The following is a 20139-nucleotide window of genomic DNA, read 5'->3' as shown; positions in this document are numbered from 1 at the left end:
TGCAAACTGCAACAGGGAGAGCAGCACAACTGATAAGAGATGGGAACACAAGCACAGATACTGTCCCTGGCCCCTCAAGAATGTTGGATACTGCTTTAAAATGCTGTTACTACATTATATGATCATTTTAATGACTAAAAGGGTATAGTAGGTCAAAAGTGAATAGCAGAAGAGGAAGTTAAATAAAAGGTCTATAAAATAACAGTTACTTTTGAGTCTATGAATATATACTTCTATAATAGGGACTATCCATTTATGCATTTACATGACAGATATCAAATGCAAAGTGAGTTTTCCCCACTTAGTATACAAAATACAAGACTATAGCAAGGATTATTTCAGCCTCATGAAGGCAAACATGAAGTGTTTCCTGCCTGAACAGAGCCACAAGAGCACTGCACAGGTACAAGAGAAGAGTCAGGTGAGCATGGTCCTGTGCAGGACCCAAGCTCCTGTCCTGTGTGCACAAGGAGTTTCATGGTTGGAGAATGTATTTAACTTGCAAAGTTCTTCCCCAGGAATGGAGTTTTTCCCTAACAGAGACACCATCTCTTCTTATGGCCACTGTGGTTTAACCTCAACTTCCTGGGAAAAAAACTTTCCTCCACATCCCCTGGCTGAACAGTGGAACAAAAACATGCAGCAGCTTTACAAATTCAAAAATTTCATTTGCAAGTGGTCAAATTTGTACTCAGAGTACTTGGCTTGGTGGGAAAATTCCTCCTCGGTGCAACAGAATGACTGGGCAGGAAGTTCATTAGGACAAATTTACTTGAGTAAGAAAGACAAAAAAGAAAAAAAAAACTTACTTGGAATCTGACTGCTGAATATAAGAAGCACTGCCTCAAGCAACCCTCATTCCTTATTTCATAGTAACTAATGCAACTACAAATACCCCTTTTGAGAATTCCCCCTCTCTTGTAAGTAAGGCAATGGGATCTGTTTATGTCAGAATTTGACTACAGACAACACTGATTGTGAGCTAAACAAGGACCTTATTAAGGAACATAATATCTACAGTACATTAAAACAAAAAATGGAACAGCAAATACACTCTTGAATACTTGGAACTTAACAAGAAAACACCATCAATGGTATTTTACAATATGAATCAGATATTAAAACAAAAAATTAAAATCTACATTCTAGAAGTTACCCTAATGAGGCAGTAGTGTAAAAACCTTAGAGGTGACTCATGAAGATATTACATCTCACAGTTCCTCTTAGAGAAAACAGTGTAAGGCAGTTCCCTTATTTGCATATGCTAATTTTTTCAGCCTTTTTTTGTGCATGCATGTGTGAAAACAAGAGAGCACAAGAGACCTTGGCCACATTTGTTTTCCTACCCATCAGCTCCTTTCCAAAGCACACCTTGAACAGCACTCGATTTCCATCTCATTTGACTGAGCAGATGCTGTTCCTACAAGCTGTGTGAGAACAGGCAGCTGGACAGAAAAACCACCAAAACTAATTCCCAGAGTTACTGTTGGTCTCTTCCATACCCTGAGAGCAGCAGGCTCATGGTTCCTCATTATCACACAGCTTTTTTGTTTTGTTAAGACACTCAAGGTATTTAATCTAAAAAATCAACACTGGTTTCTTCTTTTTTATTAAAAACTTACATCAAAAAATCCAACCAATTCCTTGGGCATGACAACAGAAGACAGATCTGAATTCAGATTCAACTTTTACAAATGGACTGATCTTAGATTCTTGTTGAAGAATTTTCTTACATAATTCAGAAGATTTGTAAGTGAAATCAATAAAATCTATCCTCATTGGGACAATTTCCATTATGCTGCTAAATAACAGAATCAGTTTCAACTCTTCCATACACCTGGCATAAGAACTATTTCTTTTTATTATAAACACCTGAAAATGAAGCTAATCACTAAAACCACACTAAGAAGGTCAAGCTGTCAAAAAATTAAATCAAAACACCTTCAAATCCCAGATGAGATTATAATTTAGATTTTCCAAGGTTCCAGCATGCAACACTTCCTATTACCTCCATGAGATCCTACTGAATTTGCCAAACACATTTTTTTTCCTGGGAAATACTAGATAACATTTGTGTTTGCCTTTCAACATGTCAACTTTGACTGGAAAGCCTATCCACTTATATCATACCTATTTAAAAGGAGGTATCAGAAATTCAATGAAATTTTGGAAGCAGCTATGTATCACTTGACTTCCCTTAAATAAAACTTTGTATTAGCAAATAATGCGCTCAAAGAACCTCAGAAATTAACGAAATAAATGTGACACAGATGTTCACAAAAAAAAAAAAAAAAAAAAAAAAAAAAAAAAAAAAAAAAAAAAGACAGAGAGAGAACAAGAATGTTTTTACTTCATAACAACCAAATAGGTCAAGCCATTTCCTTCTTCAGGCAAATCTCAGAGGACCACAGAACACATGGTTTTCTAGCAGATTTTGTATGTCTATCCCACTAAGAGGAAACACTGCTGTCCAAAAAAATTTGCAATACTAAGTTTTCCCATGAAATTGTTGAAATTAAAATAAGGAAGTCATAGGCAATTAAAAATCATTTGGTAGATGTAAAATTATACAAATGACATAAATACTCTTACTACCTCACTCATATACCTTTCCTGTACAGTATATTGCTCTAAAAGAATGCACAGTGAAAAAGACAGAAATGCCAACAGCACATCTGTTCACACAACTTCTCTTTTGCTTCTCTAAAACAAAGTAAAACACCACATGTTCCTAACTTCCCTGGGATCCCTGCCTCACAAGTCTGTACATTGACAGGTTTTCCTAACAATCCAGCTGCCAAGGATTTATTTTTATCCTATGTGAATGAAGCACATGGTCATTAGATTCAGGCTCCTCACTAAAATTAGTGCAATCCTTTTGTACATGCTTAAGTAGTCATGAATTACAGAGAGACAAAGTGAAGAAGAAATCATTAACTATCACATTATTTTAAGAAGAAGGGGAAAATCCACATAGATTCACTCAATTGCCACAGAATGTGCTGCTCCCATGCAGAAGTCTACAGAAAACATGATCCCATAACCAGATTAAATCTATTTGTACATTCAAATAGGAAAACTAACATTGCATAGGGGAACATAACTTATTTCTTAAGTATGTCAATACTCTTGCATTGTCCTTTCACTGCCATTTTTATTACAACTTCTCTACAGACTATTTTTTAAGGAACAATAAATTACAACATCTCACTATTTACTTGTCAATAACCACTCAGGATGCCAGCATGTGTCCAAAGACATCAAAAAGAGGAAGTGGGTGGAAACAACATTAAGAGCTCTGTTTCAGACTCATTAAGCTTAAGATGACAATGATGCAATCTTAAGATGTCAAACAAGGCAACATTTTAGCTGGGACAGATGGCACTGGATCCAGAGCACACAGAGTATATGCTGTGAGTCATCAGTTTAAACATGATAGTACCACTCTTATCTGCAAATTTAGTTATCCAGAAACAAGATGTAGAAGGAAGGGAGCATTAAAGCAAGGATAGGGTCCTGCAAATCTTCACCTAAAAAGCTGGAATTAGAAAGATCATCTTCCAAATGAAAAAGCAAATAAAACAGGAAGAGGAGAAGAAAACAGTCAAAGGAAAAAAAAAAAAAAAAAGGCAAGATTTCAAAAAGAAGAATATAGTAAACAGTACTAGAGGCAGCTGGCAGTACAAAGAGGAGGAAAAGAATGTACTGAGTACAAGGGGTCAGTACAAGTGTGGAAAAGACCTAGAATAAACCTCGAGGAGATAGTCTGAATTCAGAGTGACAGCAAACAGCTTGTTCAATGTCCAGCAAGGAGAAGAGACCAGTAATAATTCAAATGTTGGCCTTGGAGTCAAAGGAGGGGTGTATAAAGAATTAGACTAACCCGTTTTTGCATTGGGAGGGAAAAGAATGGGGCAAAAGATTGCAGCACTTCGGATGGAGCTACAGTTTAAGTGAAACATTTTAAAGCTTTTCAAACCTTTCTTGGACTAGGAAAAGAGAGACTTGTAGGACAAAAAGACCAAGCAGAATCACAGAATGGTTTAGGTTGAAAGGGACCTCAAAGATCTTTTCATTCCAACCCCCTGCCATGGCAGGGACACCTTCCACTATCCCAGATTGCTCCAAGCCCTGTCCAACCCTTTGGACACTGCCAGGGATGGAGCAGCCACAGCTTCTCTAGGAAATCTGTGTCTAACCACACTCACATTGAAGAATTTCTTCCTAAAATTTAATCTAAATCCACCCTCATCTACTTTAAAGTCATTACCCCTCGTCCTATCACCACACACCCTTGCAAAAGGAAGAAAATGGAGGAAAGCCATTTTTTCATTTTCCCTTTAAAAAGCATCCAAAATCATAAAAAGAAAAAAAGGGAAGCAATAAATATGATGGATTAAAAAATGTGAGGTGAACTGCAGAATACATCTTGAAAATCACTGTGTAGTCTCACCTTCTGCAGCCCTTCAATTGGTGAAAGCTCTTGGAACTCCTGTGATATTTATTAAAATATTGCAATATCTGTTTGGTAACAGTGGCCCACAGGAAGCCCACTTTCATGTGGCTGTTACTGTGATTCCCAGCTGTTGTTCTGCAAAATACACTCTGTTCCTGCCTGTAAATCCTACAGCTTTCTTTCCCAGCTGCAGCAGTGAAGACAGATGCTGTTACAGGCACACTGCTCCCCTAAATCCATGGTGTGCTTACACTGCTGAGCATGTCACCAAATACCATTATATAACAATACATCAACTTTGGCAACCAACCACCTCTGGAAATTCTATCAGCAAAAATTTCGCATTTTCTTCCAAATCACAGTTAAAAATATCAAACATTAGGATAAAAAAAAACTTAATAAGTTACTGCAATTAACAAGCACATTTTCAGTTACCACCAAAAATAACTAATATGTATAATATAATTGATAATACTTTATTATAACATTTTTTACTGCTGTGCTAAAAGATTAAATGGTTTTGGGCTAAAAATTAAGATCCTACTGAGCTGACAGGTAATCCATAGAAATATGAGATTAGTTTAGCATGAAGAAATATCTATTTAGCAAGAAAGATACTTAGCATGCAGCTCTGCTGGCTGGCAAAAGAACACAAAAAATTAAACTACAGAAACAGACTATCTCTTTTTCTGCTCTTTTTCACACCCTAGAACCCAGGTGAGTGATCTATACAACACTCAGGTGCATTTTTACATTCTTGGGATTTCCTCAAAGTGTTATTTAAAATTACAAGCCCTCCTCTGAAGGACTTTTGGGTCAATTTAACTACTGGTACAAGTTATCCACTTTGATGACCAGGGAGTGAAACATATTTAACGTTCTTCTGTGCTAAAACACATTTGGTTATAATAAAAGAAAACCATAAAATAAGAAAACATGCAGAATTAGTCTTAAATGCAAAGCAAATGTCAATAACCATGAGAAGGCTACATGGACTCTGATATCTTTAAGGTTTATCTTTGAAAGATATTACAAATGAGGAAGAAGAGATAAGGATATTCACATCTAAAATATTAACATATATTTTTAATCCATTTTAAAACTTTTTTTCTAAGAAAAAGCTGGGTCATTTTGTTACATTTAACAGCTTTTACCTATAAGTAGGTAACTGCTTTGCCCTGCAGAAGACCAGAAGTCATGCTGCTAAGTCTGGTTTGGCAGCAAACCCTCTCTGTGGGACGATCTGGTCTCTTGGTGTCTCTCTTAATGAAGCACTGTCTCCATCCTGCCCTCATCACAGAGCCAACGTGCTACCTGGCACCATCACTGGCAACTGCAGCCAGCAGCTAACACAGCTTGGCAAGCCAACTGCTCCTCCAGCATTCAGAAATAAAACACAGACTTTGGGGGACAATAGTGAAACTTCAATGCCATAATTAGTGCTATAATTTGGTCTATTTGTCAAGTAGAAGCAGGACTTTAACCTTCTGGCATGTCTGTTTGGAGCCCTTTGTAGAGACTGAGTAAAACAAACAGACAGGAGCTGGTAAGTTCCAATCTTGCAGTCTTTTTCTAGAGGAATGGCACAGAATTGAACAGGGGGACTGAAAAGCTGCTGAATGACTAGAGTCAAATTCAGCAAACAAACAGGAGTTCTACCCTGTGCCTGCAGCACTGTTTATATATTTTGACCTCTCACAGAGGATCACTCACTCACTGTGTGAGCACACCAAGAGCACTATTGAACACCAGGGTCCAGCCACTGGCACTGCCACCACCTAACTGTGAGCCTGTGAGAAAAGCCACTCAAACCACACAAGATGTGGTTTTCAACCAAGTGGGGAGAGGGAGGAGGAGAAAGTTCCTGGACTACACAAACCACAGAGATATTTTAATCAGGACACAAAAGAAAAGTTGAGCCAAACACCAACTGACTCGGATCATATCGCATCAATAATCCATGCACAGAGCTTCTGCTGGAATCAATGGGAGGCTTGTGTGGAAGTGGATTGTGTAACATAAATGCACAACCCTGTTTAGGGCTCACATACAAAAGAAAAGGAGGTACTGAGAACAATTCCCTTAATTAGCAGTCCTCTTCTATCGAGTGATTCTAAAATAATAAATTTTAATTTTACGCAGCTCTGTTTTCATTCACAGTTTTTATCAGAGGTGGTAAAACAACTGACCCCATTTGACAAATAAGAGAACTGAAGCATAGGATGCAAATCAAACTGAAGAGCAGTGCAGCAGGCAGAGCTGTACTGGGAATAGCAGCTTACCTCCTGGATCACACTTTAATGCCCTAGATATTTATTTACATACTTATCTAGTTCAAGTCTCTAATTAGGGTGACTCTGTGCAGCCCTTAAATAATTTTGCATACTTCCTAAAGTACTTGTGCACAGTGATAAGCTTAGCTCTCACTCAATAATGTCAATTTTAGGAGGATTTGGAATGTCCTGCAGAAGTTCAAAGCACTGGGCTGCCCTGGTCAGGCTCCAAAGGGAGTCTCATTGCTCAGGTATCACAAGCCTCATTACTCAACAGCAATACAGAGCTTTAAAGCAGCCTGTCAAACCCACACAGGTTTCCTGTCATTAAACAAAAAAAAAAAAAAAGGGGGAAAAAACACAAACGAAATAACAACTTGTCAATTCATTAACTAGAAATTACCTAACTAATCCTAATGTTCCAAATTGACAGCAATCCCCAAGAAAAAGTGAGACTGGGTCTCTATTCAAGAACAAAGTGCAACACTTACAAGAAGTCAGAGTAGAATGTCATATATATCAACTGCAAAACAAAATTCCAGTCTTACTTGTCTGCAACTGTTTTACAGTAAAGCTGAACATACACTATACTGTAGTTTGCCCCAAAAAAAGCAATGTGTTTATAGAAGTGATATTACTTTTGCTTGCGTGCCAGAGGTACAAATCTGACTTCACATACAGAATCAGCATTTAGTAAAATGTGTCATCCTCAGGTCTGAGTATTTGTCCTTCCACAAAAATCCAACTTTGAAATGCTTAACATCTTACGAAAGATTAATTCAGCAATATGTCCGCTTGCTAGTTTATATTTTGCACGTGATTAAGTACTGTAGTATACAGGATTAGTGCAAATAACAAGCATGTTCATTTCCCTTAACTACAGATGCAAGTCCATAATACTGTGAAAATAACATATTTTGAGTTAAATGAGCTTTCTGCTCTTTACAATTACAGTGTTCAACTGCTTTGAATAATAACTTTTCAGGACTGGCTTGCTTTGTCTTCTGCTTTCCTTTTTCAGATTGTTTTTTTTTTTTTAAGAGTTAAGTCTATCACTGTCAAAACAAGTAGAAATGCCTGCTGAGAAATGGCCACATTTCCAACCCACTGCTTCAAGAATTATTTTTCTGATTCATCACAGCATTATTTTTTCAAGTTGTCAAAACAAACACCACACCCTCTTGATTTCCGAGTTCTGGGTAATTATATTTAGAATTAGCAAGTACCGCGCAACTATTAATCACACAACGCTTAGCCCTTACTTTACCTATTTAGAGATCAGCCCATGCATTCAAAGGCCGCCTGTTTAGCATTTGGTTTAAGATAAACCCAGCTCGCTCCATTCTGCACAGACACACTGAGTACAGGGCAGGCCACGCAGTCGATCCCTCAGCCCCAGGGCAGGATCAGCTCCTGCTCAGCCACCATTATCGCTGATGATACACAAGAACTGGTTATTTCAGGCAGCAGCTTTACACACGCACTCACAAACACATTATAAATTAAAGGAGGGAAGCGTGTGGCACGTCTGCAGTGCCTTAAACTAGGGCAGCGCGCAAGCCGGTCTCCGAAAGAGAAAAAAAATACAAATAAAAGCTTCCCCAACATGCGAGTCCAGATTTTCTAAAAGTAGTATCTGGCAAGGTTAACGCCGCTGCCTTTGGAAACAGTTCACCTTGTTTAAACTGGCTGAACCACCCCGTGATTATCACCGAACCTCCATTAAGATGACACACACAAACAGAGCCCTCGCAGAGCTTAATTACTCTTTTCTGCGCTCCTGCACCGCCAGACGCCTACTTTTTTCTATTTCGTCCCTTTTCCTCCCGCAGCGGAGAGCAGCCGCAGCAGCGAGCGCCGGGCTGTCACGGCGGCGGGGCCGGACCCGCCTGCCCTGCCCGCCGCCCTCGGCAGCGCCCGGAGCCGCGGCGGGACACGGAGCCCGCATTGTGGCCCGGGCACCGCTCGGGAGCGCCGGTACAGCGGCTCGGCCCAGGGGCGCCGGGCAGGACGGGGCAGCGCCGGCAGGGGCAGCGGCCGCAGCAGCTCTCAGGAGCTCCCGCCGTCCTGCCGCCCGCAGCGCCGGCTGAGGGGCCGCGTTCCCTCCGCACGAGCCCCGCACTCACCGCCGCCACCTCCGCCACCCTCTTCGTCCATGTTGGGACCGCGGGCAGGGCGCTCCGCAGCCGCCGCGGCTCAGGGAGGCCCGGGGCTCGTTCCACTCGCTCGGCGCCTCGCGGCCGCTCCCGCTCCTTCTTCCCCTCCTTCTCTTTCTCCTCCTTCTCCTCTTCTTCTTCCTTCTCCCCTGCTACTACCGCCGCCGCTCCGCTGCTGCGCTCCGCAGACCGGTCCCTCCCAGCCCAGCCCAACCTCAGCCCCGGCAGCCACCACCGCCTCGGCCCAGCCGCCCGCCCCTCTCATGTGACCCGCGGAGGGGAGGCGGCCCCGCCCGGCCCCTCCGCCGCCACCCCCGCGCCGCAGGGTCGCGGCCAGCGCTCCCTGCCCGTCCCCTCAGCGCCCCGGCCGAGCCCCGCCGCGGAGCGGAGCCTCCCGCCCGCCCTGTGCGGGTTCCCTCCCCGGCAGGTCCCGCAGCGCCCAGGCCCCTCATGCCGCTTGCCCGGGGGCTGTCGGGGGTCGCCCGCGCCGTCGGGAGCGAGGGGAGCCTGGGCCGAGTCACTTGGGTTCGTGCCGGCTGGGGTCGTGTTTTGGAGTCTGCAAGAGGCAGAAAATGTCTGCAGAGCTCCAGATTGTTTCGTGGAGCTCTAAAGACTCCTTTGGGGGCTATGGAGGGGAGCGGGAGGAGACTGGAAGGTGAGGGCTGAGCTGGCCTGAAGCAGCGTAGTGCAGGGGGAAGAGGTGAGTTGAAGTCTCTGGAAGATACCCCGAGACTTCTGACGTTTCTGCATGTTTTGTGCTGCTTCTTACTTGTTCCTTGTTTTTGGGTCCGGTTCTGGGTGCTCCCCTTGCCACAGGGGCCGTGGAGAGCCGGGTGTAGAAATGGGACTGTGCAGGGGTTTGTGCTGGTGAGCATCGTCTGTGTGGATAACAAAAGGACTCTCCTCCTTGCTGCCCTAGGAGCCAGAGCATCTGTGGATTTCTTTAGTCTTCAGCGAAGATCATCAGTGAGTTACCCACCATGGGAGTGGGGATGGCAGCGGCCTCCAAATCTGTAAAGGTAAGCAGAAGTGTTCTGGCTCACATCACCCTTCCTTCCTTCCGAAGTGGTGGGAGGAAGGGGTCAGCCAACAGGAAAATATCATGTTTTTCATTTTCCTTTTGTAGGCTGGCATGGGACAGAGCACCATCTAGGAAGCTGTGTCAGGAGCACTCACCTCTTGACACTGGTGCTAATAGTGGTTATTACAGCACATTTTGCTGAGAGCTGAGGTTTGACTGACAGCTGCTCTGATGATAAAGTGTTTTACCTCGCCTAAAAACCATAAACCTTTAAAATACTCCTCTTTGTGTTTCATTTTTTAAATTAATAAGTTAGTTAAAAAAGGATATGGTTACATAAAACAGAAGCATCACCTTGGTAAGCGATTTATTTTGAAATTATGTCTATAAATTGCCATTACAGGATGGTTTAAAATAAATCTTAATGCAAGATGAACTGACAGTGGGCTCTGAATATTTTTGCACACTGAGCAAACTGTTCATTTACATTAGTGGGGAATCTGGTTCATGAGAAAAGTTCTAATTTTATAATCAATCACAGATTGTTTGCTTTCATTGCATTGCATGAATGTATTCATGTTGTTTTACACCTTCGTATAAAGTATATGCTTTTATGTTCTTGTTTCTGTTTTCTTTCCTTCCTTCCTTCCTGGTTACAAGTGACAAGTTGCAATATTTTATATAAATTTCTTGGTGAAATCCAATTCCAAACTCATGAGATATGGAAAAGGTTCTTTATTATACCTTCATTATTAACTTGAACAGGGCAATTTTCAATATTTTGCTGAATATATAGCTTACTGTGTTGCAACTCTGGAATATATGCTATTTAATGCCCTCTCAAGAAGAATCTCTTCTTTCCAGTCCTGCTTTAGTAGAATATTTATTAATGAGGCATAGTACAAGAGTACTGAAATTACAGTGTTCTCTTCAATGCTGTGTATCTTTGAAAGGATGGCAAATATTCCTTAAAACATTTTCATTCATGCTGTGTGTATCATAAAAAGGCTTACTTTTGTATGGGCCTGATCTTCCAAGTGTTCTGAGCATAAAACTGTTAATTCTGTGTACAAGGTGCTTTAGTGGACAAAGCTGTTCAATCTGTAGGTGACAGGTGTCACAGAAACTTTGAAGATCAAGCCTTTCACCCTGTTGCCTCATTTTTCTGTGTATAAAGTAAAGCTTGTCTGGCTGTAACCCTAAGTAGGTCAGGAGTAGATTTCTTGAAAATGTGTAAAATCAAGAATTATAGTCACAGTTCTACATCATTGCAGTAACAGTTGTACCATAGCAGAACTCCTCCCCAGTTTTTGGTAATTCAACAGTACCAACACTGCTGTCATTAAACACAGGGTAGTTCCTTACCAACAAAGATGCCAGGAAACAATACAGGTTACAATCTCAGCAAATTCCAAGACAAACTCCAATAAATCATCTCCTACGCATGTGAATAATTTTGTTGCATCTACTTTGTTTTCTGGAATTTTGATCATTCTTCTGTTTTGAAGTACATGTGAATTTTAATTTCTTCTTTGTACTATTGAGACTTTCCATCAACAGTTTTCTCAGGATTGCTTGATTTTGTTTTTCCTTCTTGCAGTGTCTTCTATAGTCTTAGCTCTATTTTTACCACCAGTGTGTTTTGCCAGTTTCATATCCACAAGTGTAACCTTCTGCATTGGAAGAACTTCATAGTCTGTCATTCATGTAAATAATAGTCTAATAGCAGGTCTGTTGAAATTATTTTTAGTGGAAAATTGGGCTTTCTCCAAAACCTGCTGTTGGCAGGGTTGATTCCTCAGTGATAAATGTGGTTACTTGCTGAATTTTCAGGTAATATACTTTGTCTTTTCATTTTTTTTTTGTCCATCTTTGGAAAGTACAGTAACTGTTGTGATTCAGTTTCCACTAAGAAGTAATTTATCATGTCATTTTTCATTTTAAGGGTTGAGAAGCACATCTGTTATGGCATTTGTCCCTATATAGAGAGTCAGTGAAGACAACTGAAACCCTTACATCACATTTTTGTGGTCTATAAAGCTCATTCAATATTAAACCATTGCTGTGGGTTTCAGTTTGAACCAGATTCCAAGAGCAGTGAATGAAAATAAAAATTTTATGATTATAGATTTAATAAAGTTTTTCTTTCTAATCAAAAGGATAAGCTATGAGGATGTTCATACATGAATAGTAGCATTGTATTCAGATATAAGAAATAAAATTCTGAATTTTCTCAGTTCAGAAGGAAATGAAGTAACTGTAGGGCCATCAGACTGGATGTCAGTGTCAGCTACAGGAAGTTGGAATAATGCTCTTTAGTGTTGGAAGGCTCCAAAAATATACCAAAAATGTAGATACATCTTAAACAATCAAGATGTTGTGCAGTGTCCCAGCCATTAAATTAAAAAATACTTTTGTTTCAAATCTAGACAGTCAAACAGGTTTTACTTTTAAAGAAACATTGCTTAATAGTTTCCATACAGGAAAGTCTTAGTCCATTACCATGTCTTTTTTTCCCATTTTTAATTTTTTTTTATTTATCACTACTTGAATAATCTGGTATTCTTAAACCCCTCAGGCAAACTCTTTGACTTCCTCTGCTTGGAAGATGGGTTTTAGCCATGCATTGTTTCTTAAAATGTTTATGTTGTCACACTTACCATATTTTTCTCAGCTGGAAAAACATTTTTGTAGAAAATCCTGTTTGCTGGTTGTCTCAAAGGTTTCAAAAGTGCTTGTACCTTTCATTTAGGTCAAAAAAATTTTACATGCAGGTATTTTATATTGCTTTGGGGAACATCAAAGCTAAAGCTTAGCAAGTCAAACATCTTTTATGAATGGTGCTTTTTTGTATGGATAGGAAGTTAGTTCCATTAAAATAGTCAAAACCCCCAAGAATAAAGATACCTCTCTTCTAAGAATTTTGCAAGGGTTTCTCTCAGATTAACTTTGAAATCATATCCCGAATTTTATTTGCAGTTAAATTCCTATTCTTCACACATTTGAGGGTGTGTGGTTTTTCAAGACTTCTAAATGAGTTTTATCTGCTTCTAGCATCAAATATGACTGGTTTTGGAAGGCAGTGCATGTTTCCATTGTGCAACACTGATAGGGCCACTTGTGAGTCATTGAGGAAAAAACACCAGAATGTCCCAGTGAGGAAAATAAAATACATCCAAAATTGCAAAGGTTCACTGGAAGTCAGGCTGCCTGAAGGCATCAACTTGAGACTGTGGGCATCTGGTCTGTAGTTAACCTAACTGATGTTCAGTTAGGGTGAGCATGATTCAAACAGCTTTGACTCCTGGGAAATGATATGGTAATAGCTCTGTTCATATAAAGTTATGGTTCTAGAAGGTTGCCCACTTCTTCCCCTAAGTGATTATCATGTGGTGCATTTTCCATATTCTTGATCATTTTTCCCCATTGGACCTTCCTTCTCAGACTCTACCCCAACCTATCTTTTATATGCTGTGTATCCAGCCTGGACCTTGCTTTTTGGAGCACTCCTGTTGGGGTTGTCCTGTTTGTTATTTTTGTCATTAAACCCTTTTCTTTTTAAGTTACTCCATCAAGCCCATCCTTTTAACATTCCCCTTGGCCAACCTAGTCCCAAGGTGGTGGCAGGTCAGACCACCACAAGCCTCAGGACTGACAGTCCAGCACCTCTGTAATGCTTGTGATCTGAAATACACTTTGCATTAGAACTTGTTCTACCTGTATTAATTATGCACTGTACTAGACACAAGCAGGATGCTTTCTAGCATGAAAGCTGGGCCTAAAATAACAGAAAAAGAGGACTTGGATTCAAAGGACAGGGGCTGAAACAGATCATGAATGGAATTTTGCATGGAGCTTGAGAGAGTTTGTCTATCTTAGGCAAGTGAAAGAACTTGATGTAAATTAACTCTCAAAGGAGAGTGTGCTGATTAAGGCCAGACTGTTCCCACCCTGAGAAGTAGCCACAGTCTGAATTCTTCTCTGCTGGCTAACTCCAGCTTGGCATGGTTAGATGTATTCTCACATACCACTCTCCACTCTCACCAAGGCCTGGGAGTTTAAAATTCCTATTTCATCCTGCAGTAGGAGCTGCAACATTCAAACCATGCATGAGTCCTGCCCTGGCTGCATGCACGTGGCAGCAGCTGATGGATGGGAGCTCCCATGGCTCCTTCTCCCTGCCTGAAGAAGCCTCCTCAGCCAAGTGCCAGTGGAGCAGGGTTGGCATCCCCTGTGGCAGCCAAGTGACAAGCTGTACTTGCTCATGACACACAGAGTTAGAAGTGTCACACCAGGTGCTCTTGTTGATTCACCAGTGAGTGAAATGCAATGGCATATCTCCACATGAACTGGCTCAAATCTTGCTGCTGGCTAGTTCAGCAGTGCACAAATCTGGGTTTAATAAATATGGAACCATAAATTCAGACAGGAGCAGGAACTGGCAACTAATGATTTTGACTTATTGTGGCCTCTGAGCTGTTTGTGAAGCCATGCTGTAAATCAAATCACTCAATCCAGATTTTTAAGGTTCTGTCTAGTCTAATCATTTTTAACCAGAATTGCTCCATTGATTTAATTCATGCTCTGGACCCACAAACAGTTATGTTGGCACAATTGCAGCACTGATAGACTGACACACAGATGGTGTGGAAAGAAAGAAGGGAGGCTGCTGGGTTGTAAGTTTGGCTGAGGGGACAATATCCCTGCACAATTATAACCTTATTCTGCACTAGAAACTCTCCATTAATTTCACTTTCTGATCCTTCATGCTCAGCCCAGGTCAAGCTGAGCCTATACTCAGGCTTACATGCTTGTTACATCTCATCTGTGCAATCCTAGGTCATCTAATGGTAATAAATTGATCAATATTAAATAGGAACAAGTAATTGCATTTCTCTCAAAGCTAGTGAACTATGAGTTACAGTGTTCAGACCAAGCTTTTTCCTGGCAGCAGGAAAACATGATATCAACTCTGATATAAAACCACTCACCAGTCCTTGTTTTTGAAGGTTTTGGGCTTTGGACTGCCAGGTTGAATTTGTACAAATTTCATGCCACATTGCCATCCAAAAATTATATTTATTGCATCATGAAATTGCAGTTATATACTGCTGAGAGTAGGCTTTCAGCTTCTCTCCTAGGTTATTTTTGAATATACCTGTTGAGTCTAGGGTAAAGGGGATGATTCTTTGTTAAAAGGTGATGTGTAATATTTTAAATTCTTATGGTCTCTAGCCAAGAAAGGTCCCCATTTACTACAGCTGTTGCAGTTAGAAATAAACACATGGCTCTTAGGCAGAAAAACACTACTTAAATTCTTACTCTCATGGTTATATGTACTGCTTTATACTTTTCATATCCTCATAAGAATAATTCCATACACATCTATACCAAATAAAAAGGTTTTGGCATTTTCTTATTGAAGTGTACTTTCAATTTAAAACGAAGATCCTCACCTTAATTGTCTTTCCCCTGCTGTATTTCTCTGTATAGTCTTAAAGAAAAACTGTCTCTAGGTACAAGAAGATGTTAAGCAAGGGAAAGTCAAAGTTGAAACTTTGCAAGAGCTAAAACAAATAATTTTTCCAAGGAAATGAAGGAGACAGGTCAAATTAATTCCTTATGTAACTCCATTTACCTTAGTACAGTTACAGGAAGGATGAATTTGGTACCTTATACATCTGTGGTCAGAAAAAGATTTCTGTGATCTCAATCAGCACAGTATAAAATAATAATTCTTAAGAAACATAATAGTAATTTATGTCTGGTAGAACTGTCCTTGTTATTTTTAGTCTATTAATATAATTGTGAAAGAACAATAGGTCTGCAGAATACCAGAAAAAGGTCTTCATAAAAAGATTAGTACATGATGATTTATAGCTTACATCCTTGGTAACATTTTTTTGTGGGAAGGAGGAATTCATGACAGACTGTTAAAATGGCCAGGGACAGCAGGGACAGATTCTCTTTTTGGTAAGTTCCAGAAGCTTTTCTCCAGTTTGCTGCATTGCAACTTCAGCTTTTTCCCTTTAATCTCATCCTTGTATTCTGACCACCCCAAATTCAAATTCTACTTTCCTTCAAGATTGTTTGGGTTCCATGGTGTGTGCAGGGTCTCTGTGGCTTTTCTTTGCTGATGAATTTTTTTAGATTTTTCTCCTCAGGCAGAAATATTCAGGACAGATAAAGGAGAGATGTTTGGCCTCCACAAAAAATTCTTTTTAGATTTTAAAATTTCAATATATTTAAATTTGAGATGCTTTAAAATAATGCAAATTCACTGTGAGATCCCAGCCTTCATGTGCCAATCTGTAGTACTAAAGTGTAGCTGTATCCAGAGATTATTTCCATTTTAAAACCTTATTATGAAACATCATCCTTGCCTCTCCACCCCACTGCCAAATTCAGGAAATACTTTTAATATCAATTTTAAGATCTTTTAATACTGTAACATTAAAGCATTCATATAGTGTGTTAGTGCAATGAAATTTAAGTCAACAGTCTGTCTTTTTTATCCTTACCAACTTGCAACTATCAGTTTTAATACAGAGGAAAGTGTCTGTGTATACAAGCATATAAAAGATGTGAAAATACAAAGGCATTTATTGAAAACAGACAAAACCAGGAAGATGATAAAATAGCAGAAGGAAGTGGCCTCACATATAAAAACTTCTGCTTTGTATAGCAGAATTTATCACTCAAAGCTCTGGATGGCAGATTGCCATGCTTTGGACTAAACAAGGAATGTAACATTAAAAAAATTGGACTTAGTGTACAAAACACAATAGAAACAATAATGTCCTACAAAGTAATTCAATTAAACATTTTTTGTTTACTTTTAATGTGGAACTTTAAAAGTTTTGTTATATTTTCAAATAGCAGAAATCTCATTTGCAGGTGGAAGCTCTCCTCTTAAGGATGTCTGCATCCATCAGGTGTGCCATTGAGCAGGATATATGAAATCCCCAAATATCCAAAATTAAACAATTATGGTGGAGCTATAGTTTGAAAGCAAATCATTTTATTTCAAAATCATGGAACCACGAAAGCATGTTTTATAATAAGTGACTTACTTTACTGCAGCTAATGCAAAAGCTGCTCAAGTAAATGGCTTAGTTCAGTTATTGTCCCAGCTGAGAACAAATGAATTCTTTCCTGCAAGGATGTTCTTCCCCCTGGCCTGCTGAGACCTGCATTCTGCTGTTCCTGCTGGAAGAGGGATCCAGCAGGACATGATAATGAGCACAGCCAAATTCCCATGACTAACAAAATCCTGCCCTTGCTCTGTGCTCTGAGAGGCTTTTCCAGTGCTCAGCAGTTAAGAAAGACTCCAAACCTGAAAAACAAGATGGCAGATAACTACAATTAAAACAAACAGATAATTTTTTCAACGTCTTAATCACATTTGCAAGATAAATACACTGCCAAGTACTAGTTATGTTCTTAAATATTGTCTCATTCACAGTTAAAACCTTGTCATCTTGTTGACAATAGTGGTTATCTCCTCCATACATTAAATCAATGCATGGAGTATTTTTTTGTGTTTCTTATGTTTCAATCTCCAGTGTCCTGATTGCTTCTGTGGAATTTCCATATTTGCTCTCAACAAAATACAGTTGCCTGGCAGTTCTTTTTCTAGCTGCTGCTTTTTCCTGAAATGGTTTGGACTTCCTGTACACAATTTGTACAAAGCTTTCCCTTTATACATGTCATTTTAATTTTGTTTAGTAAAGCTGGAATATTCTGATATGAGTTAAAAAGAGATAAATTCTTCATATTCTTCAGCTAAAATAATTAAATGCTACCTTGAACCTATTATAAATGAGATAATATTATTTTTATTAAATTATGAAACTGATAATGCAGATAAATCAGTATTCTTAGAAATCTAAATGCTAGCCAGTAAAAGCTGTTCCTCCAGAATGCTGACCATAGGCAGCAACAATGAGTAGAGCAATATTTTTATCACAGTGGGATTTTGGAAGGTCTATATTAACTCCAGAATAACACAAAAGCAGAGAAAGGTGTGTTTTTACCATGCTTAGTGCAGCACCTACTGCTACACACTTGGGGTGTGTTTCCATTCTTTCTACTGCACTTTTAATCATTTATGGAAAGCACTTTAGCAGAAATTTATCTTTGATTAAATAAGCAGATATTAATTCATGTGTATGTTTATATATGTGTTTATAGATAGTTATTACACACAGTCAGGAAAACTTCAATTTCATGTTTTATGTTAATGAAATGGTCTTTTATCTCTAGATCACAATATTAGAGGTGTGCTGGGAACATGATGAGCAAAAGACTCCCTGGGTGCTGCTGCAAAGCTGGTTGGACATCCTGCCTTGGTTTCAGGTTAGTTTTGAGCAGAGGCTTGAGCACTCACATTCCAGCAGTCACTTGGGTAACAGGAACTTTTTAATTTCCTTCCAGAGCCCCTTAGTAAAAGTTTAAGCACAAACTCCACCTTTGAGTTTGGAGTCTGCCTCATTAAAAAATGTCTCCTCCCCTTCTGCTAACAATCAACAATTGTTTAACACTTCTGTAGTACTTCTTTGCCATGATGAAAACAGCAACTTTTTGAGATGCCATTTAACATTCTCCCTGAATAATTGGATTTACTCTTGATGGGGCTGTCTTCTGTTCTAAGTGGAAATTGCAAGAAGACACTATAAATATATAAATATCTGCTAATAAAAGTGTCAGTCATAACAATGTTTAGAAAACTGGGCAAAATAACTGTGGATTCTTCCTTACAGTGACAAGAAATTATAGAATGTGTTTGTCAGATTAATTTGAAAAAATAATTTATTGTTATTTAAACTGTGATAAGAAAAGATGCTCTGAAAATATACCCATTTCTTCTAACAGCCTGTCTTGTAAGGATTTTCTAATTAATTTTGATGTGACTTCATTAAGTCACCATTTCAAGAAGATACACCAATATATTTTCTTGATTAGTAGTAGATAAAAATATTAAACATTAGCACCAACATCAAGCAAAGTAATACAAGACCCAGCATATCACAAATGAACAATGTGTAGCTGAGAAAGGAAAAAATAAGAATTCAGTCCTCCAGGAAATAAAAAAGTTACACATCCTTTTCATAAAGCTTTAATGACCTTGTTAACAATTACTTTGAGAAGTTCAAGTGAAAATGTCTGAGATTAAAAAGCAGTAGAGAGCTTGAAGCTATGTAAAATGTCCTATCAAAAGCTGTTATCTTTCAAACAAAGTAGCAAATGTTATCATTTTATAAATTAGAATTGCAAGATTTCTTTTAGAAGCCCATTCATATGCTGTAACTTTAGACATGATTTATTATATACATCATGTTACATACATTTTATTATTGTAGTTGTCAGATGGTGAATTCTGTCTCTTTTTTCAAGATAATACCCTTAGAGATGGCTGTTCTGTAGAGTACAGTATTTGGAATGCATGCAATGAATTTCAAGGCCCTTCAAGAACATGATATTGTCTCTATTTGAATGTTGGGAAGATCCACATTGACTCTGCTGTGTGTAGGGCTGCACTTTTAACCCAGGCTAAATTTGATGATATTCCCATAAATCACCAAGTCCAGGCATTGTAGCTCAGCTCACACAGGCAGATCCTCAGCTCCAGAGCTCTGATTAAGTCAACAGGGCTGGACATCAATACTGATCTTGTGTGATTGGATTACAGGATTGGAGCTGTGATTTGTCCTACTGAAACCACTCTAAGGTACTTCAACAGATAAATCCCACTATCAGATTTCTTTTCTTATTGATTACACTTTCTGAAATGCAAAAAAACCCACCAAAAAACAAAACAAAAACAAAAAAAATCCCAGCCTTGCTTTCTCCATGTAGCATTATGATAAGGTGCATGTAGGGCTGGATGGACAACAGAAATACTTTAAGGGGAATAATAGTAGAAGTGTGATTTTCCTTTTCCACAAAAAGTTGTAAATTATTTGTGCTTTTTTTATTTCCTCTGAGCCCATTTCCAGTCCCTAGTTAACCCCACCCTCCCTGTGTCATCTGAACTACTTGACAATTTCTGTTATAAAGGAAAATCGTGTCTAGGTTGCTTCCTGTCTCAAGTTTTTATTCCTTCTCATTCCTTTATACCTTCTCATCCTATGTTTCTGACAAAATACCCTATCAAATTAAACCAAGAATATGTTCAAAACAATTTTTTTAATCATTTGATCTTTCTGTTTATTTCTCCATGAGTTTATTCCT

The 20139-nt window shown here is 39.2% G+C and overlaps 1 protein-coding gene and 1 long non-coding RNA gene across 2 annotated transcripts in view; one reads left to right on the top strand and one right to left on the bottom strand.

The window, feature by feature from the left end:
• The window catches only part of CYTH3 (cytohesin 3), a 47805-nt gene extending 38671 nt beyond the window's left edge, over positions 1-9134 (bottom strand). Inside the window, exon 1 of the mRNA XM_079320329.1 lies at positions 8856-9134. Coding sequence (XP_079176455.1) covers positions 8856-8886 — 31 coding nt within the window. The 5' untranslated portion in view covers positions 8887-9134. The remainder of the gene's footprint in view (positions 1-8855) is intronic.
• A 25-nt stretch (positions 9135-9159) lies between these two features.
• LOC306809138 lies at positions 9160-20139 on the top strand. The gene is made up of 3 exons (XR_013776175.1): positions 9160-9585; positions 9805-9904; positions 18172-20139. It is a non-coding gene; the product is annotated as an uncharacterized lncRNA (long non-coding RNA).

This window comes from Erithacus rubecula, assembly GCF_903797595.1.
Source record: "Erithacus rubecula genome assembly, chromosome: 17".
NCBI classification, from domain to species: domain Eukaryota; kingdom Metazoa; phylum Chordata; class Aves; order Passeriformes; family Muscicapidae; genus Erithacus; species Erithacus rubecula.
The sequence above is the reverse complement of the archived record's forward strand: the minus strand, read 5'-3'. Positions and strand labels throughout refer to the sequence as shown.